Genomic DNA, 24,908 nt, shown 5'->3' with positions numbered 1-24,908 from the left:
AATCCTTAAACGTATATGCTGGACCCACTTGTATCTGCTATATTAATATTTCCTAGTAAGTGTGTGCTCACCGTCTCGCGCAGAAGAGCAGCGGCTACTCACCGGGAATCTCTGGGGTCCCACCGCAGGTCTCGGCTGGCTCGGGACGGGCAGCAAGGGCACTGTGGAAAAGCACTCCCATTAGAAACACACTGCATGCACCCCAGGCCAGCTGCCCAGGGAGACGCTGCACTGAGATAAGGTAACACACTACAACGTGTGCGACACAGAGCACGGTTCCCGTTAAGGGGAAGGGAAGAGCAGGCCTTCTGTCTCCACACAACAGCACAGGCAGGAGCTGACATGTCAACTGTGAATCCATCTAGAGTCCAACTGTTCTGCAGCAGCAGAACTGACTCTCTCACCCCCATACCCAGGTTACCCAGGCGGTCCAGTCCCGGTCCTGCCGTCCTTCTCAAGTACAAGTGAAACCTGAACTCGAGTCCTGGAAGAACGAGACGGAGGGAAGGAGACAGTGACGCAGGCAGAGCAGGGGATATGCAAGCCCAGGGCACTGTGACAAAGACAGCCGAGGACACCGAGACTTTGCTTCTTCTGATGTGTTTTGTTTTGAAATAAGCACATCTGCTGGAAGGACAAGGAACGACTCTTATAACAAAGGAAGTCAGATGTTTCACACCTGGGCTAAATCATGTATGTTTAAGCTGTATGGAATGTGAGATCCACTGATCTGGATGTGGGGGAGCCCACCCCGAGTGGGGACTGCTGTAAGCTGGCAGCTGCACCTGTCGGAGATGTGCTGCCCTGTGCATCCGGGAAGCTCTCAGAGCGTCAGGTGCTATGGTCTAACCCAGTGGTTCTCAACCTTCCTGATGCCGCAACCCTTTAATACAGGTCCTCATGTTGTGGTGACCCCCAACCATAAAATTATTTTCGTTGCTGCTTCATAACTGTAATTTTGCTACTGTTATGTCTTAGGCGACCCCTATGAAAGGGTCGTTCGACCCCCCAAAGGGGTCGTGACCCACAGGCTGAAAACCACTCTAACCTGTGGTCCCCTCCCAAATTCGTATGCTTAAGTCCTAACCCTGATAACTCAAAATGAGATTATATTTGGAAAAGGGTGACTAGTAAAATGAGGTCATGTGGGTAACCCTAATCCACGTGACTGACTGATGTCCTTGTAAGAAGAGATTGCAACACAGATATGCAGAGGCCACGGCAAGAACAACAATATAACTTATAAATTAAAAATATAATTATTATTATATATTTTTTTAAATTTCTGGTAAATGAGAAATATAGAAATGATACAGTTTAAAAGTCAATCAAAATGCCTTAAAAACCAAGTGCTGAGATACACTGATTTTATTTGCTTTGCTTACTCAAGATATTCTGTACATAAAGCCCGGTAACTGATGTCAGACTTACACAGATCCGACTTAAAGTGATGATGCAGATGGGCCTGTGAGACCATTTGATCAAAGCAAAGTGCGACAGGAAGAAACTTATTTTGATAAAATGTAAATAGAAGTATATCCCGCTCTTGAGAGACTAATCCAACGAGTCAGAATTTCAAAATGAGAGCCAATTTGCAAGACTTCATATAAAACAGCTCCAGCCCCTCACTCTATACTGCTGGCTAAAGACACTGGGTACATGGATTATATACCTGAAGCAAAATAGCAGATCACGAAGCAAAAAAGGAAAAAACTAGAGAGCATCTCTGACCTCAGAAGACTATCAAGAAAATAAGGAAGAAAAAAACTACACATTAAACAATATAAAGACAGCATTTTAAAAACTAGGCACCCAATTTTTAAACTTGGGGTTCAAACATCAGTTCATATTAAAAAAATATATATATATATATATACACATATATACATATATATATAAAATGAAGGGTACAAACGTGCAGTCTCTTGAACTGGGGGAACGAGAGCAAGAAATGTAGGGCGTCTCTGGGAAGAACCCCAGCATAATCAAGAGATTTTCACACAGAAGCCTTCTGCCTGTTGGAGAAATGAGTGAACATGACAAGAATCTGAGAACAGATGTGACGGGCACGTCGGAACCCAGCCGGCCAGAGGGAAGGCCGGCCCGGCCGCCAGTGCAGCTGGTCAGCAGGCAGGAAGATGAACTATCAGAGAACTTAAAACTTGTACTGTTAACAGACCGTTCCAGTTGAACTTGAACTCTGAATATTTGATGTAATCTTTCTATCTTCTGATTTGATATTTGATATCTATACCTTCTGTTGTCCCATGTATTTAATTAACAATACACTGCAACAGTTTTAATAGTAAACATCTGAAGAACACATTAAATTCACATCAAAACCAGTCAATCATAGTTTGATGGGACACTTCGGCCTCAAACAGAAGATGTGTGCGGCAGGAGAAGACCTGCACACACTTCACCTCTTACACAGTGATTTGAATGCACCTTCTACCTGCCCACAGCTCCGAACCACCGAGTTCCTCCGCCTCACCTGTGCCGCTAGATCGCCAGCCTCTCTCAAGAACTGCTCTGTACTGAAGCTCACGTCCTCGCTCTCCCCCTGCGCCAGGGAACCTCGAGATCGAAGTGCGTCTGGGAGGACCCTGCGCTACAAGGCCCTGGCTTCGTGATGGCCGCCATCCAGCTGGCCCTGGTGTGAGCGTGTGGGGAGGCTGGCTGCACTCGCCGAGCCTGCCCGAGCTCGGGGTGCCAGGCCTGCATCTGTGCCCGTCAGGCTGCTGCCTCGGCAAGGCACACGGCCTCACGCCCGGAAGACACCTGGCTCCCGAGCGCCCTCCCACTGCTCGTGCTCCAGGATCTGCGCACCTGACCAGCCGCCGTTTTCCCTCCAGATGGACAAGGAAACGCGCGATAACAGATGCTGACAGTAAAATTATTCCCACAAACTGGATTTCCTTCAGGTGCACGTCCCGGGCAGCCACTGTGGAAAGGGCCACTTTCAGGTGCCCCCCCATGCCTCCCACAGTGTGGGTTGGTCCCTTCTTCCCACAGCTGCTGAAGGAGACACAGGTGGTGTGCTGGTCACACGGACAACACTGCCTGCCTGGGAAGCTGGGAGCCCTGGAAGAAGGTGAAGTCTCCGAGGGACTGTGATTCAGGGTGGGGACAAGCAATGGGGTCCGTCAGGGGGTCAGGGACCCACAGCGCTCACCGCTGTGACCCACCAGGTGTGTCCAAACAGGGCAGTTTCCTGCAGCAATACAAGGATGCTGACGGCCTTCGTCCCTCACGGCCAGCCGGCCACGCCACAGCCCTGCTCCAAGACCACAGCGCACTTTCACAGGGCCTCCCGGCCACCGCCTCCCCCCAGCCCAGGCCACCGCCTCCCCCCAGCCCAGGCCCTATCTCAGGCTTCTCCCCAAGTTCCGAACCTTCTCAGCCACACCTCTGGATTCCAAGTCCAGGCCCCCAGAACCCATGCTGGCCCCACCTGTCCCCTTCTGGCTGCGATGGAACCAGCTGTCCCAGAGGACAAGGCTGCCTTCCCGCCTCAGCCTCCCCCACCGGCTGGGCAGGGTCCTTCCTGACCCTGGTGCCATTCCAACCCCAGGCTCCACACATGCTGTCCGTTTCCAAGCACCAGCTGCCCGGCCTGCTTCACCTGTCCCTTTGCATGAAGCCAGCCCAGCCCACCTGCTCTGTCTGTCAGGGCGCGAGCATCCCCTAATCTGCCACAGAAACCAACGTGTTTGCAGCTCGCCGACGGACTGCTAGCGCGCAGCACACGGCTGCAGAGGCCCGTCTGCTGTGGGCACTGCTCTCTCAGTGCCCGGGACAGAAGTGCCCCAGTCCACGTGCGCTGCAGGGACATAAACATGGTCTCCTTACCACCTGCATGGAACAGTTTCCTCAGGGCAAGAAACGGTAACATGACAGACTATCAACTTAGAACTCACGACTGAAGGTGACTTTGCTACCACCACTCCCCCACCCCCCGGCAAACATGGAGACTTACAACAAGCCCCGAGTGGGACCCAAGGGACACCCTGTGCAAACACTCGCACCAGGGCGCCCGAGCACAGCACGGTGCCGTCTCTCACAAGGGCCAGCCGCCCTCCAGATCCGGCACTTGCCACCCAATCAGAAACTGAGGCACACCTTTGTCAGCAAACAGAGCAGCAGGAGGCTAAGTGGGCGGGGGCGGCTCAGGAAGCAGGCCGACCTTGCAGGCTGGAGCAGGACAGCTCGCTGGCACAGCAGCCCAGACTGGGAGCAGCGAAGGAGACACATACCTTGCACGGGCGTCACCACAGCCCCCTTGAAGTGGGGGTTGATGTGGATGTTCTTGGGCTGCTGTGGGGTCACGGGCGGAGGGGTCATCATCACCCTGGGCGCCTCCATCTGGGGCGGCACGTGCATCCCCTGGGGAGGGGACGGGTGGTGCGGGTGCTGCAGGGGCAGCAGGGGCTGCAGGGGCTGCTGCTGGAACAGGCTCCGAATGGGCTGCTGCTGGGGCGGCGGTGGCGGGGGCGGCTGAGGCTGTGCTTGAGGAATTAACCTTGGAGAGTGTGTCTAAAATCACAAAGACAAATTCACAGGGATCAACGGTCAGAAGCGAAGCCAGACTGGTGGCAGGTTACGGATGTACACTGACTGAATTAACAAAGCCACGACTCAGAAGTAAGTCCGCAGCAGCAGGCAGGAGGCCGCTCCGCCAGTCCCCCGGCTCCCCATCTCCCCGTGTGCTCAGTCTCAGGGCGACGGGAGACCTGGCCGTCCCAAACCCCTCGCTGGTTCCACCAGCAGAACCGCCCCAGGGAGCCGAGCACCGTGCGGAGGACAGCACCCGGGGGCCCGGGCCCTGGCCGCAAGGCCCCTGCAGTGGTCCCTCGCGGAAGCAGGTTTCTTACTACGGCTTCCCTCACAAGAGTTGTGGACAGAATGATTTTCACTGGAGGATGGAATTCATAAGACCACATGTGAAATCATATCACAGACTATAAAGAAACATTAGCTGTGTTCCTACTACTAAACTTCACTTCCAGACTAAGCAGCGATCAACACAAAACACCACACCCACCGAAGCATCTTTTCATTTGTTCTAGTTGCGGGCTCTCAAGAAAATTGCAACATTACCACTACGGGAGGCTGTGTGGGGAGCAGCGCAGGTCTGTGGTCCTTCATCCGGCCCCTCTCGCTGTTCTCTCTTCTCTGGTCCCCCATCCCACGACACATCAAAGGACCTCCTCTCCGGCCGCCCCGCCTCGAACCGTAGCGGCCTTGCTTGTGCTGGCGTTCTCTTTCTTCAAACTCGAGCAGCGCCGCTTTGGCTTCTGCCGAAAGCTCTGGGTGAAAAGATGCACACGTGTCAGAAGCCCTCGGGAGCGGGCGTGAGGCTCTGGGGGAGAACGAGGGAGGAGACATAGGACACGGAAACTCCGCAGCAGCAAGTGCTTCCCCACAACAGACAGCCGCACAGCCGGGAGCAGGCAGGGCCCAGCGCACCCCACTGGGGAGACCTGCTCAGGGACGGCAGGCTCTGCACCCGCCCCCGGGCACAGGAACGCGGGCGCTTCACTGGGACGGCTCCATGTCCTGCCGCGTGCAGTCACGCCGTCTCTGGGGCCGCAGCGCAGCGCAGCGCAGCCCGGTCCCGCCGAAGCCAGCCCGAGCACGGCTAGCGCGGGACAGGGACTCGGAAGATGTGCGCGCAACACAGATTCCTGACTCTTCTGCTTTTAAAACAAAACTATTCATAAAATCGCTCCGAGGTCAAATAATTAAAGTTAATTTCATACAGAATGGAAAACATTTACTATTATCATTTCAAATGTTCAGTTTAAAAAAAAAGAAAACCTTCCCAGGGTGAAGGCAGACAGGTCTCCTGTGCATGTCTTCTGAGGAGGAGCCACGTGAACGAGGCGAAGTCACAGGAGAACCTAGCCCCGCAGACGTGTGGGCACTGCAGCAGCGACCTCCGACCTCTCTCACCCACGGCACATGGACTAACCACTAGGCTCTGTGGCACACCGAGATATGACAGACGCGGGTCTAACCCTGATGCACGCACACCACACGGCGCGCGCTGCGTGGGCTGCTGCCAGCTTCTCTCGCCGTCTGACGGGAGAGCGCTCGGCGCCCCGAGTGAACAGGCCGGGCTGCAGGTCTGACCATCCCTGCAGCACACCGGGTGAAACTGCTGCTTCAGGGTACGAAGCACGTGTACTCTGCCCCTAAGGAGCTTCAGGTGGCAACTACTCTAAATCACGAAAAGAGAGTTCTTATCTGAGTTGTGCCCATTCATCTTACGTCAGCAAACGCATCCGGAGAAGCATCCTCACGCCTTCTTCCCCAGTGGAGGGGACATTGTAAATATCACTACTTTATCTCCTGCCCTGGATTCCACAGTCATCTCCAAACTCTTCCAAAATCTCTCAGCCACACTTGATTCCCTTGAAATGGTTTCTATGGTAACCCCTCCCCTTCAAATGAATCGAGACCCCATTCCAAGGGAAATTTAATCTCTTCTTAACAAGCACAGACTTTTACTCTAATCTTGACTACATGATTGGTTCACATACACATTTTATGCGGTGAATCAGCAATTATTTTTCTAGTGGTTCTAAGTGTCAAGATTAATTTCACTACCCTCAGTAATAAAATGGTTTCAAATGACATCTTTAATCAGCAAGTAAAAATGCTTTCCTCCAATTGAGACAAGCTGTCACAAAAGGTCACCAAAATATGACAGGATGGAAATTACATTTGTAACTTCAACTGAAATGTTAATTTCCCTTTAAGTGTTTTCTGAACTATGTCCAGATTCCAACGCGGAGAGCGAGCGAGCTCACTGTAGCAAAGTTTCACACTGAGCTGTCCCTTTCTATACTGCTTGAGGGAAACATACTTATATACAATAACCGCCTCACAGCTGGACTAACACACAACACACAAACACTTCTAGAACAGTTTATCGGGCAAGTCGAAGAGCAGACGGTCTGGCTCCAGCGCCCGACCAGGCCTGCGGAGCCTGCGCTGCGCAGGTCAGGGGCCTGCACGAGCAGTCTGAGCTGCTCACCACCAGACGGGAAACTTCCCCACAGATCCTGCGCCTTAAACACAATCAACTAAGGATGTGATTTAAAGAGAACATCATGCATCCCAAAGTCTTCTTTGGGCTAAAGCAATAAAACATAACTGAACGTGATAAATGTGCCGCTGAAGCCTGGAATATCGCACAAGCAAACTGCCTGCTGCCCGACAAGGGAACAAAGCCCAGCTGGAGCGAGCACGGCCCCCGTCACCGCCCGGACGGCTCAGCCAGAGCTGGAGCCCCTCCCAGGGCGGACCCCAGCAGCCCCGGCCCCTGTGAGGGCGCTTCATGGACACTGGCCGACGCCCACATCGGTGGTGGCTTCAGCACGACCACTCGGAACAAGCCCTTCCTGTGTGACACGTGTCCTAGCAACCCTTCTCCTCTGGGTTCCACAAGGCGCCTTCGACCCCACAGAACCCTTTGTGCGATGAATGAGTTCATCTCCCAAGGACAGAGCTTTCTACCATCCCTGGGCAAACTGAGAGACAAACACATTTTCTGTAAGGTTTAATTCCCAGAATCCCAAGTCAGAAAAAAGCTCACTACCTAAGATCTTAACCTAGATGAAAGCCCAAAATTCTAAGTCTGATCCAGTCTGAACTCAAACCACAAAACGAGCGGCTCTGTACCAGGCTGGTGGCGGGGAGACTGTCGCATACGAACTGGTGTTCTTCCCGTGTAGGACTGACATCGTCTGCTGGTGCGGAACGACCAGCGCGACTGAACGCCCGCCAGGCCTCGAAGAGAACTGCCTTCCACAGCAGAAAAGGCTCTGGACAGGAGCGCCAGAGCCTCATTTCGTCCTTCTTTTTAAAGTGTGGGGTGTTCTCAATATTAATGATTTCACAATATAATTGTTTTTATTTGTATTAAAATGTTAAAAGATATTTGTCAAAAATATATATAATATGAGACAATATATTCTAGTAGCAAGATAGTAAAACAACTCTGTACAACCAAATAAATGCGAGAATCTCCACAAGACACCTGGAGCACCTGCTCCCACCACAAGCACACACAGAACTGTCATCTCCAGGTACTGAACACAACGGCCTGTCTCTCTCAGTAGCCTTCTTATAAACAAAACGTACCTTTTGTTTGGGGGATAAATGTGTTCAGGTAATAAGGGAGCTCACTGTTTTAGAAAACCAATCTTTAAGTGGACAGAAAAATCCTGTTTGTACTGGGAATAACCCTAACTTCTCAGTTTCTAGAAAACGTGTGTTTCCAAACACTGAGCTTTCCTGGGGTAGGCTTCACAAATCCAAAGCCGAGAAAGAGACTTTTCAGCCCCATTTTCATTTGCCCTATTATCTAACCAAACAATCAGTCTGCACAAAGGCATTTAAAGCCAATTTTTAGGCTGAAAGAATAATAAATGGTCAATTTGTTTATGCTTAAGCCACAATGCCTCTAAGGACCTCAGACCCTCTCCCCCACATTTAAAGGGCCAACTTGCCCACCACTAACCCTGCAGCCTCTGGGCTTGGGATGACATGGCTACAAAGCTTCCAGATGTGTTAAAAGGAAAACAGAGACTCTACACAAGCTCTTTAATAACAGAAGTACAGAACACCCTGAAAAGAACGAAATGAGGCAAAGGTCCTGAAAACAAAGAGAAGTAGGAATAAAACAAACAAATCATGAACACAGGCTAGCTGGACGTCTCACTAAAATGGACAGGAACGAGATGACCCAGCAGAGGACAGGGACCGCACAGAGGCACCAGGGTCGGGGTGGGTGACCCGCAAACCCCCGTGGCCTCTAAGCCGGCTGCAGAGGGAAAGCACCCCCGTCCTTAATGGGGACCAGCAAGTGGCCTCTGCAGCCTCAGCACCTGCAGCTGCCCCTCTTATTGGGACTGGACGCATCAGGCTCCCCACTCAATGCGACAAGCCATACCCAGCTGGCAAAGCAGCAGAACCTGGTGACTCACCACACCCCCCCTAACACGGCACCTGCTGCAGCTCCAGAAGCCCTAGGCCACTTCCCTCCTGAGCCACTGCCCACGGCCCTCTGGTGCTCAGCAAGGGCACCATGTCACCCTTGTCCACCATCCTGGCCCAAGACTGCGACAGGTGCTCCAGCAGGTCTGCTCTGCGATGCTCCCTTCCATCCTCCTGCTGAGGGTACTTTTGTTTTTGTCCCATGTTTCAAGATCAGTGCTTCATCTCCTCTTACCCAAGGTCAACTTCAATTCCTCTTGCTTAGAAACTCACACTGTCCTGGACTGGCAACTTTATACCTTCCCTTGAGAAAAGTCTAGGGGAGTCTTGGGCCAAAGGAAGAGATGGAAGAAACTGTTAGTGGAAGAAGTGGCGAGCAGCATGACTCCAGAACAATCTCCCACACAGCACGTTAAGGAAGTAACATGACAGGCTGGCTCAGTGCTGTAGACTGTGCCTCCGGGGGCTCAGTGACCTCATGCAGAATTCCCACTCTTTTTTTTTTTTTAATCCTCACCCGAGGACATTTTTCCATTTTTTGTTCAGATAGAGTGGGAGGGAGGGAGAGGAAGAGAGAGAGAGAAAGAGAAACATTGACGTGAAAGGGACACATCGAGTGGCTGCCACCCGCACGACCAACCAGGGCCGGGGACAAACCGCAACCGAGGTACATGCCCTTAGAGGGAACCGAACCCGGGTCTCTCTGGACCACAAGCTGATGCTCTAACCGCTGAGCCAAACTGGCCAGGGCCAGAATTCCCACTCTTACAGACACGCACCACTTACAGATGCATGTCCATGCTTCTAAGCGAAATGGTTACAAATAATGGTTTTAAGAGGTAATAAAGGTAGTAACAAAGGGTCAGTTTTGGGACTGTTGCTTTGACTAAGACCAGAGAGCAGGTACACCTCTAGCCTCCCGACCCCTCGGAACACAATCCACTACCCAGCAGTGCTCAGAGTAGAGCCCGGAGCAGCAGCACCCAGAAGGGCATCAGAAGTGCACCTTTGGCCCTGGCCAGTTTGGCTCAGCAGTTAGAGCGTCGGCCCACAGACTGGAGAGTCCCGGGTTCAGTTCCCACTAAGGGCACGTACCTCAGTTACAATTTGTCCCCAGCCCCAGTCGGGGTCGTGTGGGTGGCAGCCACTCGGTGTGTCTCTCTCACATCGATGTTTCTCTCTCTCTCTCTCTCTTCCTCCTTCCCTCCCGCTCTATCTGAAGATGGGTGTAAAAATGTCCTCAGGTGACAATTAAAAAAAAAGAAATGCACCTTTGTTGGCTCCACACTACATGTGTGAATCAGAAGAGCTGGGGGCGGGGGCAGGAATCCGTGTTAACAACCTGCTGGGTGACCTGCTCACTCCCACTGGAGACTCTCGGCTTCGCCCTGTGCCACAGGCCCTGGGGGAGCCGTGGGAGTGGGCAGCACCGAGAAGGCTCTCTGCGGCCCAGCGCAGTCTGCTGGGAGTCTTCAACAGCGGACCTGCCAGGGCGGCGGGCAGCCGATCGTGTCTGCACGTCACCTCGTGCCTCACGGAATGACCTTCACAGCACCGGCGCTCGGCTGTCCGCAGCCCCCCACCCCGATGGCCGCTGTCCTTCACCCATCTGGTGACTCGTGGCAGTGCTGCGGAGGAAGCTGAGATGAGAGTGAGGAAAGACGGGAGACAGGCAAAAAGAGTTACCCAAAGTTTCTGGAATGTTCCTTCTCTCTCGAGTTACATCCGAGAGCCTGATGATTGTTCCTTCTTTCCTTTCAGTTTTGAAACGTAATCGTCCAGATTCTTCATCCTCATCATCCTCTTCGTCAGATTCTTCTTTCATTTCCTTCTGCAGCTCCAGTGTCTCCATGTTCCCCTGCATCACAGACAGACAAAACGAGGAAGGGGGTTCACGTCCTCTTAAAGACCGAAGACTATGAGTTCTTTATATTTAAGATGTAAAAATACTGCAAAATGTCCTATTAGAAACATGTGGATCACTAAACCGATTGCAGGAGAAAATAATTTCAAACATTAAATATTAACTTAATAGTCCTGGCTGGTTTGGCTCAGTACTTACAGCATCAGCCCGAGGACCGGAGGGTAGCGGGCTCGATTCCCAGTCAAGGGCACGTACCTGGGTTGCAGGTTTCATCCCCAGCCTCAGTCAAGGCACACATGGGAGACAACTAACCAATGTCTGTCTGTCTCTGTCCCCGCCCCCCCCTTTCACTCTTTCTAAAAATCAATGGAAAAAATATCCTCGAATGAGGATTAACAAAAAATATAAAAAATTAATTCAATATTGGAAAAAGATTATATTCCTGCATGTTGCTGATTACACTTCAGAGAAAAGAAATAGGACTCCAAGAGCCCCTGGTGGCCTGGAGTTGGACTCACAGACTCCAGCAGAGTCCAGTGCACTCACTAAGCTAACACCGGAGTTCCCTGGGCTCGCTCACTAGCATGTGGCCGCCTTGTCACTCACCTCGGATGACACACACTCCTTCCCTTACACAGGTGGGCATGTCCTGTCATTGCTGACCCAGCCCCCAGAATGTGTGCGGCCACCGGGCTCCCCACCTGCTGGAGGCTGGCTACTTGCGGGCTGCGCGTCTGCCTCCACCCCCCACTTCCACGTGGGGCCTGTCTGCAGCTGCCCCCCACCACCTCAGCTCCAAGCCCAGAGCCAGCAGGACGGGCCTTTCACCTCAGCCCTGCTTCTCACTGAAACCGGCGTGCTCCTTACCTTCCGCTACATCACTATTCACACGGAAGCTCTGCCTGAGCGAGTCCCACCTAAACACCCCTCTCCAGCCACGGCTCTCACTCCTCGCCCCGCACACTCCCCGGGCATCAAGCACCTCCGCCTCCTATCAGGTCTCAGCGACCTGCGGTTACACAGACACCTGCTGAGTGCTAGGTTCATTTAAATGCTTTTACAAACTTTAAAAAAAGTCTATGTTCATGATTCATAATATTCAAATGTCTTTCACTTGTAACAGAATGGAAATGAACTGCTGCACTCGCAAAGCACAAGAAGGACAGTCAGGCGAGCAGCCAGCCTGCTCTCTCCCTGCTGCGCCTGCAAGCAGACCCAGCGATGGAGACACATCTCCACGAGCACAAATGCCTGAAAATAAAACGATGCTGTAAACCGTAACTGTACCTCAGGCCTAGTGACACACCACCCGTCAGTACTTTGACATCCACGCTGCAGGCTCTAAAGCACCGAGGTCTTGTGTTAAGTTGGTCCGACACCATTACCTCTGCCTCGGTCAATAGTTAAAACCTAATGAGCGGCACAGGGGATGGATCCAGCTGACTGTGCTGCACCGCACTCAAGCTGAGCACAGGGAGCCCTCTCCACCTCCACCCACAGTGCCCCAGCGTGCTGTCCCCACACGGGCTGGGATTGGCTGCAGTGCAGACCCCAGTCCTGCGGTCTAGGGTGGGGCCTGGAGTCGAGTCTGTGCTGCTAACAAGTGAGGGAGCTCATGTGCTGGGCCACAGACACTCTGAAAGGCCACAGAAGAGGAAAAGAAACAATTACAACAGAGCAAAGACTCTATCACAACTGTCATTTCTAATTCAGCCATTAACAGTAGTAACAGTGCAACATTGTTCCAAACAAGCTGAATGTAAAACATGTTTATTCTCTATCCATACCTCCCATCCACGAAATCTCAAGAGGACCAAGGTGGGCTGAAAACCATTTCTCTGAAACAAACACAGCTGACCCTTGAACAACATGGGGCTGGGGCACCAACCCTCTGCAGAGCTGCAGTACTGAACATTCCCCTACCATCAAGAACAAGTCAAGAGCCGATGCCCTGAAACGAAAGGACAGGCGGAAATGAAGGCGTGAGCTGTGTTTGCTGACAGGCAGCACGACCGTCAGTCTCTCCCCAAAGTGCTCTAAGGATGTAACGCACCCTGGCCAGCAGGTTCAGTTCCAGTCAAGGGCACGTACCTCGGTTGTGGTTCAATTGCTGGCCCTGGTTGGGGATGTGCAGGAGGCAACCAGTCGATGTGTCCCTCTCACATCGATGTTTCTATCTCCCCTTCCCTCCCACTCTATCTGAAAAAATCAATGGGAAAAAACACCTAATGCCAAGAAGAGTAAGACAATCTGGTGCTCATTGCTACCATTCATGTCACGTGCTCAGTCACACACATCCCGGTACCACCTGGACACATGACAACCCTATAGCCACCAGCCTCCCTGCTGTGAGGGACAGCCCTGGGACTAAGGCGCAGCTCATGAGATGGAGGCAACATGTCGTGTGCAAACTGTGCGTGGCCCTCCGTCCCCGGCCAGCCGCTGCTGCATGTGGCCCGGGAGAGCCGCAGCCTGGGGCTGCACCGTCGAGCTGGCAGGAAGCCTGCGCACCGACTACCCGGCAAGGACAGAACCGGGTCTGAAATGCCCCCTGGAACTTTTCACCGTAGTGGAAGTAAACGCCTAATATTCGGTGAGTTTTTGGACTTACCAGTAAACCTAAAGCTAGCCCTCATTATGAAAGAGTTGTCTTTGGGTACGTGCCCCGTTCAGTGTGTAGATGTGCATGTGTACACAGTAGGCTCGTTTGGTTTCTTACACGGAAATCTTTACTCCATCTGAGGTCCACACATGGACAAGGAGAGAGCCAACTTTGCACAAAATGATTGCCCTTTCTCTCTAAGTGTGTCTGAAAGGTGCTGCCTTACTAATCACACACCTTTATGCGGTCAGGTCATTTACTCTCATGTCGGGTCTAACCATTAATGTTCCTCCACGAACACCTATTTATAAGCTGCAAAATTGTGTCACCCTAACAGCCTGAAGAGAAACAAGCTGTGTCACACAGCACTGTCACTGTGCTCCACGCGTCACCGTGTGACACACGGACTGAGGCCGTCAGCTGCCGGCCTGAGGAGACAGCACAAAGGAAGGGGCCTCCCGGTGCTAAGGACAGAACACGTAACCCACCTGCTCTGCTCAGGGACGGGCTCTGCCCAAACCCCAAGGGCCCTGAGGAATCCCTCTAAGGACATCAGCACCAAGGACAAGGGACCTAAAGAGAAAGTGACGCATGGTGCCCTGGAGGCTCGGCAGCTGTGCACCGGCCCCAGACAACAAAAGAATGCATTCGGTTCCCACGGGAGCTGTGCCGAGAACCACAGGCTAGAGTCAGCTTCTCCACCGGCCTGCTCCTTGACTAAGAGACGATTCAGGTCTGCAGGAAATGTAAGGGGCACGTACGTCAGCAGGCAGGAGGCCCTGGAGGGCACAGGGAAGGGAGCAGCACGCCAAGAGAAAGAAGAGCTCCCACAAGTGACAAGATGATCCGGTCCTACCCAGGGGAGCTGGACTCCCCGTGTCCCAGGCCCCGGCACAGCAAGCACTGGAGAGTCACAGGCAGGAGACAAACAGTGAACACGCCATGGAGCCTGAATGACCTCTGTACAGTCCCACAGGAAACAGACTTCCGAAATGCCCGAGGAGGACAAGACAGTCAGAAACCGACTGCACCACCCACGAGTCCGAGAGCAGAGCAGACAAGCCCAGGTAATGCTGACCAAGTTCAGCCAGCGGACACTTGGGCACAGTCTGCATCCCTGGACTCTCCTGGGAAACAGAACTCTGCTGCCCTTTTCATAGATTATCAGCCAGAGGCTGTTTTACCCAACAGGGTTTTATGGAATCTCACTGTGTTCATTTTAACGACCCTAAATAAACTGTGCTTAAAGAATAAATCACTCAACAAACTATTTTCTAATGTTTTGTTAAATAATAAGCGATATACACTCCTTCCTAAGTATAAGTTTTGAAGTCAAATTCCAATTCACTCTCAAGAACAAGACCAGCAAAATCCCCAAGATGTAAGGATCTTCACACTTTTGAGCATAACGGGAAATAACACCAGAGCTGTTCATCAATGCAGACCTGGTTCTGATTCTGCCCCATGATACACAGACTCCTCCATGTGCTCCCCAGAGTGAGCTCGAATGGACAGAACAAGCTCGTCACTGCCCAGAGTAGGACCCGAAACCACAGGTAAACAAGCATTTCATCCACTAAACCTCATGGGACACACAGGCACGGGATCTACGCATGTGCCATTGGTCTAAACACGAGGAGTGAATGAACGTGAGCTGAGGGGAGGATCTCCCAGTTCAAGTCCACATGCCAGCCCCACCCACAGAGGAGGTAGTGCCGGTTCTGCCACTGTGAACTCCAAAGACACCACTGATCTTGGGGAGATGCAGGAGGAAGGCAAGAACGGCTCTGAAGCCCACGGACTGAGGTGAGCTGCACCGCTCACAGAAAGACACCCCACTACTCAGCCTCATCTTTATGATTATTATTTTTTTTTATCTTCACCCAAGGACACTCTTGCATTTATCTTCAGATAGAGTGGGAGGGACAGAGGAGAGAGGAGAGAGAGAGAGACACAATGATGTGAGAGAGACACATCGAGTGGCTGCCACCCACACAACCTCAACCAGGGCCGGGGACAAACTGCAACCGAGGTACATGCCCTTACCAGGAACCAAACCCAGGACTCTCTGGTGTGCGGGCCAACACTCTAACCGCTAAGCCAGACCAGCCAGGGCTATGATTATTTTTAAATATGTTTTTATTGATTTTTTTTTTTTTTCCGAGAGAGAAAGTAGAGATGGATGGAAACATCGATGTAAAAGAGAAACATCGGCCAGCTGCCTCCTGCCTGCCCCCTACTGGGGATGGAGACCACAACCAGGGCATGTGCCCTGACAGGGAATTGAACTGGGACCTCTCAGTCCCTGGGACAACACTCAATCCACTGAGCCCCTCCGGCCAGGCTTGGCTTCATCTTTAAAGAGTATTACTCTTTGTGAAAATATTACAACTTTCAGAATTTCTAAGCAAATTCTTTTTAATTCTGAAAAAACGTAATTCATTTTGATGTAGAAAAGTACTGTGAGTATATTCAACTGCAACTTTTTTTTCTTTTTGTTACATGAATCTCAGACCACAAAAGGCTGGATAATTCAGATGGACTGTCTACAACAAGGGATTTAAGTGTAACCTCGGCGGGATGACAGAATATGAGGGGGAAGCTCCTCACTTACTAGCAGTCTCTTCACAATGAACCCTGCCCGAGGGCCACAGGAGGACACCTCCCACGTGGCCATGCACACTCACGGATGGAGTGCTTCCCAGCAGTGGGGTGTCCTACTAAATTCCAAGTTCACAGAAGGCAGGCCACGCTGCGTGTCCTAGCAATGTTTGTGTCCCCAGTGCTTGAACATCAGTCAAGGCTTGTTGAACTATTGAATTTACAAGGGAGAGGACCAAATAAAACTGGCCAATCGTTTTACCTCACTGATGATTAGTAGGAAGATTAAGATGCTACAACTAGGCAATAACGCAGCACAGTTTTAAAAGATCATGGCTGGCCCTGGCTAGTGTGGCTCAGCAGTTGGAGCGTCAGCCTGTGTGGACCTAAGAGTCGCAGGTTCGATTTCGGTCAAGGGCACGTACCTCACTTGTGGTTTGAGCGCCAGCCCTGGTCAGGATCATGCGAGAGGCAACCAATCTGTGTGTGTTTATCACATCTGTGTTTCTCCCCCTCCCTCTCCCTCCTACCCTGTCTGAAAATAAATGGAAAAATGTCCTCGGGTGAGGATTTATTAAAAAATTAAGATCATAGCTTGGCTGTTCAGAAGCAGTCTAAGCAGTGGCTGACACTGAGCTGGAAAACACACCAGGAGGCACAGGTGGGAAGGATGACCAAGACAAGCGCTCCAGGGCTGGCAAAGAACAGCACCCAGGATGCCTTTTCTGTGCCTCTGTTCACCGAAACTTCAAACACTTTTCATTACCGCATCTGCTGCACAGAAAGCATTCAAAAAGAAACAGATCTTAACAATAGCTATGTAGATACTTAAACACAATCATGGCTGGAACTACATATTCTAAGGTTCCACATAAACCTCAAAAACCTTGAAATTATATACATATATGTATCTCGCTGGCCAAAATGCAGCAAATTTTTTAACTTTCTCTCAGACGCAAGCTTCCTCTGCACGAGAACCCTGGGAGGGCAGGCAGAGCTCCCTGAGTGGGGCTGTGCACAGCCCACACTCTGCACCGCCCCCACAGCCCCACTTACAGTGCACCTCATGCAGCCCCAGGGCCCTGAAACCCCGAGATCTGGCTACGGCTAAGGAGATTGCATCCTCCCGCACAATCTCGTTAAGAGCTTGTTTTAAAAACAAATCTTTCTAATGATGAATCACTAAAGACAGATGAGCAACCTTTCACTAGCACCTTTTTCTCTGTTGACATTCAACTTAAAAGAAGAAAGCTACTATGAAAATCATCTTTCTGAAATAAAAATCAGCACAATCTCCACTTTCTGATCACAGATAACAGATTCCTGTGACATTTCCTAAACTAACCTCCCATCTCTTTATTCATGTTTGGACAGTTCTCAGCTACAGAAAGGATGAATGAACAGGACCATCAATCACTCTGGAATATTAGCACCTTAAAGATGTCTTTAGCAGGTCAATAATCTTTTCACCTTAGAAGGACTTTATCAGATCTTGTCCAAAGCCCGGATAAAAGCTCTGCATTAAGCACTTCTAACAATTGACAGTGTATCTCCCGCACACAAAGCTGTTCCTTCCTCAGGGTGCAATCCTCAAGGTCACAGTTCTGTACAGCCTTCCAGGATGACAAAGGAGCATCACCTCCGGCCAAACAAGCTGTCAACACAAACTTTGTCACAGCTCAGATAAAGAAACTGGCAGACAGTGATAATAAGGTCTAATTTCCCTCCCTCCCAAGGGAGGGAGATGGATTTCCAATCTGTCTAGAACCCTGCACCCTGGGCAGCAGGTTCCGTCTGCGGCGGCGGCGGAAGAGACTCACCGTGAACTCGTCCAGAGGCTCGTTGATCTCGATGTCCAGCACCTCGTCGCTGTACAGCTGCCCCTCCTCCGGCTCTCCCACGTACTCCATGTGGTCTCCTGTCAGCTCGGCCTCCTGGCCTTCGTACTGCCCTTCCGCCGGGTACTCGTGGGCATACAACTCAGACCCTTCGGACTTGTGATAAACCAGTTCATCCTCTCCTTGCTCATACTCGGATTCCTGTTCTCCCGACTGGTCATTAGTGCTGTCAGTCAGTTCATATGATGTGACCATGCCAGATGTGGTTTTCAGACTAATTGTAACACCCTGAGAACTAGGAGAACACAAATACAGAGAAAGGGGTCAGTGACAGTGGAGCTCAAAACCAAGTCATTACATCTGTTAACTGTTCCAAAGATAAACCCTAACTGGAAACAAGTCACTCCAGTTCTTATAAACACACGGCCTCCCACAAGGACGGGAAGCCGAGCTCGTGTGCTGCATGCACTGAGCCGGCACCCACACTCTGAGGACAGCGTCCCCACTATCAGCTGTCGCAGGTTATGTGACCAACAGAATCAGATACACCAGATGGGTAAACAGGTCTGACTTCACTGGCAAAAGTTGAGGCCTGGCCCTGGCCGGTTTGGCTCAACGATTAGAGTGTTGGCCTGCGGACCAGGGAGTCCCGAGTTCGGTTCCCGCTAAGGGCACATACCTCAGTTGCAGTTTGTCCCCAGCCCCGGTTGGGGTTGTGTGGGTGGCAACCAGCCAATGTGTCTCTCTCACATCGGTGTTTCTCTCTCTCTCTTCCCTCCTCTCTCCCTCCCGCTCTATCTGTAATAAATGCAAAAATGTCCTTGGGTAAAGATTAAAAAAAAAAAAAAAAAAAAAAGTTGAGGTCTGAACGCTAATACAGTGAGTTTCATTCTAGCCACCAGGATGAAAAGGATGGCTTGTTTTCTAAGATTTCAATGTAGAAATAGCATTACTCTATAAACAGAAAACTGTAGGCAGAATTATAAACATAATTTTTTTTTTAATCCATGGTGCAAATTACCGATTCCTATTTAAATCAAAATATTAAAAATGTGTACAAGACTATATTTTAATGTTCAAATAAATAAAATTTATCCTAGGCACAAATATGAAAAAAATTAGTTCATAATTTGAGTTAACGTACAAAGGGTTTTAAAACTGAAAAAAAAAAATCATATTCTATCTATTAAATCACAAAGGCTAAATATCACTTAAAATGCAAGATTCTTCAGGTAAATCTAAGTCCCACGTATTAAGAACCAATCCTAACAAAACACTGAATACACCACATAGACATTATGTGGCTTAAAAACTCCAAAGGTCTATTTCCAGGGCAACCCCACTATGAGGGAGTCTGGGGGTGAAGGCTTTCGGAGGTGCTCAAGTCATGAGGGTGGAGCTTCACGATGAGATCAGTGCCCTTAGAAAAGGGACCCCAAAGAGCCCCTCACCCCTTCCACCGCATGAGGACACAGTGAGAAGACACCGCCTGTGAACCGGGGGTCCTCAGCAGAACCTGCCCACGCTGGCACTTTGGCCTTGGACTTCCCAGTCTCCAGACCGTGAGAAATAAATGTCTGCTGTTTGTGAGCCACCAGGTTACGGTGTTCTACTCGAGCAGCCCGACAGACTGCCACCGCTACACAGAGCCAACCAGAGTCTAAAGTACAGACCAAAGGAATTTCCAAAATGGCATTTCCCAAATGGTGACCAGCAGGTCCACGCAGAAAATGTCTAGACGAAAACAAAGGCAGCACAGGCACGCCGACAAGGGCAGGGCCACTGCCACCCCGAGGAGAGCAGCCGCCCCGTGCTCAGCTTCCACGACCGGCACGCAGACCCACAAGGTCATAAACACAACGCCAACATGGGTTTTAAACAGATGACCCAATTATACAAAAAGACATATGGTTTTCACATCAGAGCTATACTAATATCCCATTTAGAATATGTTAAAGATACATACCATACAAAATTATCTCCATTACAGGTTACAAACAGTTCTTATCCTCTTAGGTAAATAAAAAACAGTTTTAAGGAGTAAATGTTGAGTACCTGAAATTTTCGTCTTCATTATCACTCTGTAACAGATCATCATTCAGCTCTTCATCTGACAAATCCGACTGGTTCTAATTAAAATAAGAAACCTACTTAATGCATGTCACTTCCATAAAAGACTTGTTATAAAAGTGCAAAATCACGTTGACCGAACAGTTTCCAACCCTGTTATTAAACATTTGCACTCAGCAAGCCTCCGTGGCCTCAGCACCGTCCAGCGCGCTGGCTGACTGCCCCGTCCCATTTCTAGGTGCACAGTCAAGTAAGTGCAGAAGCAGAAGCACAGTGACCGTATTTATTCTAACTCTAAAAAGAAAGGGAAGCCTCTCGGTGACATCCTACAAACAAAAAATTTCCTTATACACAAAAAAGAATGGTATCCTTAAGATTTTACTAAATTTATCATTTAGTATCCAAAATCTAAAGACTTTTTAAAGAAGAATAAAAAATTAGACTTTTAGAAATTAGCAGACTGTAGATAACTGGATCACCAAGTTGAAATGACAAGGGATTAAAATAAGCCTGGTGTGCCCACCGCAGGCGGCACTGAAGATCAGCGACGGCCCCAGCCCTGGCACTGACCCCAGCACCCCAGGCGGTCACCCTGTCTGTGACAGAGGTGGCCATGACTGCCACCAGGCCACGTGTCTGTACTTCCAGGTTAATGCATATCAGTACCTCAGGTGGGGAAAGGGGGAACTTCTTCGCACGTTCCTTCCCTATTAAAACTATTTCTATGGTATATATTACCGCTCCCCTCCAAAAGACAAGCAAAGCCCCCCTACACATACGGGCGGGGGGGGGGGGGTAGAAAAAAAGACGTGGTTTTCTACTTAAAGACAAAGCAGACGAATACGCAGTCTTTCCCAGCATCTCACAGCTTATGGAAACAGGTTCCCAAACTCGTCTGCACACTCCCCACCAGTGTTTCTGCTGTGAGCCGAAACGATCAGTCACGAGCCACTCTCATCAGTCCCACAGCCCCAGCTCACCACTGACACCGGGGCGAGGCGGACAGCCCGGGGGGGAAGGGGGCGGAGCTGCCGAGCAGACTGCTTAGCCAGCCAGAGGAAGCTCCGCCCAGGTGCCCGCATGTTCTACTTCCCACCTGGGCCCGTTCTGAGTGACAGGAACACCAAGGACAGGTGTGAGCCGGGTCTGCCATCAATGAACCTATGTTTAGCTGCCCAACTGATTAAATAAATCACTTTCAGGAACTCTTTAAAAATTAACAATTTAATGAAAGCCAAATTTCATTTAATAAAAGAGGCTGCTTCCTTAGTTTTTTAGCTGAACTTTAAAGTACTTATCAAAAACTAGTGAACCAACAAATAATTCACCAAACAAAAAAAGAACATTATGCTGTGACAGACCCCAGTGGTAACAGGTCTCACTTCTGAGTTCTGTGGACCCCGCTTTGTGTCAATCCCGAATCTAACGAGTAACAGACGGGGGGCAATACCGAGAACACCCACTCCACAGGTAAGCAGGAATGGAGAGCCAGACTCAGCCCTGGAGACCAAAGCTGACTTCCAACCCCTCCCCGTGAACTGGAGTGAGCTCTCTCTCTCTCCAAAGGCAGGAGTGGGGGATCCAGGAAGCTCTGCTCAGGACTGTCTGGGAAAGCAGGGCCCACGGAGCCCGAGAGAGTGACAGTGGCCATGAGCGCCACTGAAGCCTTGCTCCCACACTCGCCAAACAGGTCATCACTCCCCCACGGAGGGAGGAGCAGGTGAGAAAGGGGACGAGTGGTTCCCCCCCGTGTTCTCCAGGGCCCCAGAATGGGCACTGGTGTCAGACAGCAGGGTTCCCCGAGCCTGGAGGGACACGGAAGAGCAGGGTCCCGCCCACGCTGCATGGAGGCAGAGGAGCTGCCGCCACAGCCGGGCCCAGTTCCAATACTTACCCCGGTCACGCCAGCCTGCTTCTTCTCACATTTACCAGTGTGCCATTCTTACCCTGTTTTTTGTTTGTTTGTTTTTTTAAATCCTCACCCGAGAGTATTTTTCCATTGATTTTCAGAGAGAGTAGAAGGAAAAGAAAGGAGGAGGAACAGAGAGAGAGAAACATCGATGTGAGAGAGACACATTGATTGGTTGTCTCCCACACAACCCCAACCAGGGCCGGGGATTGAACCGCAACTGAGTTACGTGCCCTGGACCAGAATCGAACCCGTGACTCTTCGGTCCGTGGGCCGACTCTCTAACCCCTGGGCAAAACCGGCCAGGGCCTGACCCTGTATGTAAAACTTGACCCTACAACCTCCCTCCTCGACACGGATGAACCTGATCTCAAGCTGTCCTGGACAGTCAAGCATTTTCGCTACACTCAGTACGTGGTTTTAGGTGAGAGGAGGCCATTAACCTCCCTGGCCACCAGGAGACTAGGAGTCTCTCTCCAGACCAAGTCACATCTCTGTACATTTTGTGGGGACTCAACTGGGAAAAAGTCAGTGGTCAGGCAGCCAGTGTACCCATCACCTGGCTCCACTCACAGACCTATAATAAATAAATACCTGACCAAATCTTCAATCTCATTAGCAGCCAAATAAATAGAAAGAAACCAACTAGCTATCATCTTTCACCTGCCGCACTGACAGACTGTCTTAAGCGGGATGGAAGCTGGGGAGTGGAAAGGTGAGAGACTCCGCACTGCTGCCGGGCAACAGAGCAGCGGAAAAGCAACCTGGCGAACGTGAGCCACACCCTGGACCGCTGACACCCTCCAGCAAGAAACCCCCCGGTATGGAACTTCCTGAGACAAGAATCGCAAAAGCACAGTAGGACCTGAGCATGAAAACGTCACGACTGTGCCCGCTTCGCAGCACATGTGCCAAGGGTGTCACTGCGACGTCGGGGACCTGCTTCCCGTGACTCAGGATGCGGAGCGAGCGCACAGACGCAGAGGACGGCCTGGGACAGCACTGCGCAGCGGGTGGCAGAGGCTGGACGGTCGTCACACCGCTCCTGCCTCTTCTGCACAGGCTTTTTCCATGAAAAAGTTGGTTCTTTTTACAGTCATAAGCAGTTGTCTGGAAACAACCCCAATGCACATAAAAATATCTAGGTGTACTACAGTGTACACAAACAACGAAATATTACGTAGCCATTATAAAGTATCTTAAAATAACATTTAGGGACAACAGGAAAATGTCAAAGACACAATGCCAAAACTAAAAGGAAACAATGTTTTTTATACATAGTAAAGTCTATTTTAAAACATGAAATGAGAATGAAAAGAAATATGGCGCCCTGGCCAATCTGGCTCAGCGGTTACAACATCGGCCCAGGCTCCAGAGACCCAGGTTTAGTTGCCACTAAGGGCATGTACCTTGGTCGCAGTTTGTCACCGGCCCCGATTGGGGTTATGTGAATCTGGCTCAGCGGTTACAGCATCGGCCCAGGCTCCAGAGACCCAGGTTTAGTTTCCACTAAGGGCATGTACCTTGGTCGCAGTTTGTCACCGGCCCCAATGGGGGTTATGTGGGTGGCAACCAGTCTCTCTCACATCGATTTTTCTCTCTCTTCCTCCCTCTCTCCCTCCTGCTCCGTCTAAAGATAAATGCAAAAATGTCCTCTGGTGAGGATTGAAAAAAAATATGGCAAAATGTCAATTATGAGGGTTTATATCTATTGTTTCATTATTTTTAAAGTTACTGAACTCTGACTCTTACCAGGTAACAGGAATCTATCTGACATTAGAAGAGGGGGAAGACTGAGGACCACCCAGTCCCGAATTAGACTTGCAGTGTCCACGGCAGGCGAGTCAGGAAGCACGGGTGGACCTCACGGCCTGGCTGTGTCCACCAGGCACATGGCTCCTGCTCCACGTGAAGCGTGGCCAAGCTACACGAAGACTACTTCCCCAGAACAGTCACATTATTATCCAAACCAACAGTGCATTTCCATCTTACTGGTTGTGAGAGACCTGACCACACTTTCAGGAGACATGGACCAATGTCCCCACAGGGGTGATCAGGGCAAGAGGGACACCCTGAGGGAAACAGGGCATCTGAGACACAGTGAGCAGCCCATGGGTAGAAATTCGACGTCACAGAGAAGTATTTTACTACACTTGAACACTGTAACATCTAACTGGTATCTTCATTAAAGCATCTTAAGTGGTTACAATGGAAAACTGTGTCCACTTAGGGTGGTAGGCTCCCAAGTACAGTGACAGCACTTCAAGGACGTGTCACTGACTCACCTGTGACCATGACACAGGCAGGCCAGGCCCGGGCACCCACCTCACACCACACAGGCGGCACCAAGGCCAGAACATGAGCCCTAACATGCAGGGGCTGAGGGGCTCTCATGGTCTGTCACTTACAATCCTTCTGCTGGGTCCTTCTTCATGTAGGAGATCAAGTGGATCTACAGGTAACTAAAGTGCTTCTTATTTAGAGTTATAGGTGATGACAGAGCCACTTTAGGGAGAAAGGGTCGGGGCAGGCCGAAGCCAGGCCACCTGCAGACCGATGGCGCAGTCAGAAACAGGACACAGGAAGAAAGTGGCTTCAGCCCTGGCCAGTTTGGCTCAGTGGTTAGAGCGTCGGCCTGCGGTCCCGAGAGACCCGGGTTCGGTTCCCGTTAAGGGCGCGTACCTTGGTTGCGGTTTGTCCCCGGCCCTGGTTGGTCGTGGGGGTGGCAGCCACTCGATGTGTCCCTTTCACATCGGTGTTTCTCTCTCTCTCTGTTCCTCTCTCTCTCTCTCCCACTCTACCTGAACAAAAAAAAAAAAAAAAGGAAAAATGTCCTCGGGTGAGGATAAAAAAAAAGAAAAAAAAGAAAGTGGCTTCAGAAGAGCCCACGACAAACCCACACAGCAGAGCACTGCCCACGTGCAGCACAGCGAGCCCAAGCAGAGGGCAGAGCCCTTCCCCAGCTACGTCACAGAGGAGTCAAAGGAAACAATCCCATCTGAGCGATGATGCAGCCCC

The 24,908-nt window shown here is 50.8% G+C and overlaps 1 protein-coding gene across 1 annotated transcript in view; it reads right to left on the bottom strand.

Annotated features, from left to right (window-relative positions):
- The window catches only part of RBM33 (RNA binding motif protein 33), an 88,513-nt gene that overhangs the window by 47,457 nt on the left and 16,148 nt on the right, over nt 1-24,908 (bottom strand). The window contains exons 4-9 of the mRNA XM_036247460.1: nt 19,967-20,040; nt 17,894-18,206; nt 10,693-10,864; nt 5,101-5,309; nt 4,257-4,536; nt 103-161 (exon numbers count right to left, since the gene is read on the bottom strand). Coding sequence (XP_036103353.1) covers nt 103-161; nt 4,257-4,536; nt 5,101-5,309; nt 10,693-10,864; nt 17,894-18,206; nt 19,967-20,040 — 1,107 coding nt within the window. The remainder of the gene's footprint in view (nt 1-102; nt 162-4,256; nt 4,537-5,100; nt 5,310-10,692; nt 10,865-17,893; nt 18,207-19,966; nt 20,041-24,908) is intronic.

The sequence above is a fragment of the Molossus molossus genome, unplaced genomic scaffold (genome assembly GCF_014108415.1).
Source record: "Molossus molossus isolate mMolMol1 unplaced genomic scaffold, mMolMol1.p scaffold_m16_p_7, whole genome shotgun sequence".
Classification (NCBI taxonomy): domain Eukaryota; kingdom Metazoa; phylum Chordata; class Mammalia; order Chiroptera; family Molossidae; genus Molossus; species Molossus molossus.
Note: the sequence above shows the minus strand (reverse complement) of the source record. Positions and strands in the feature narration are given on the sequence as shown.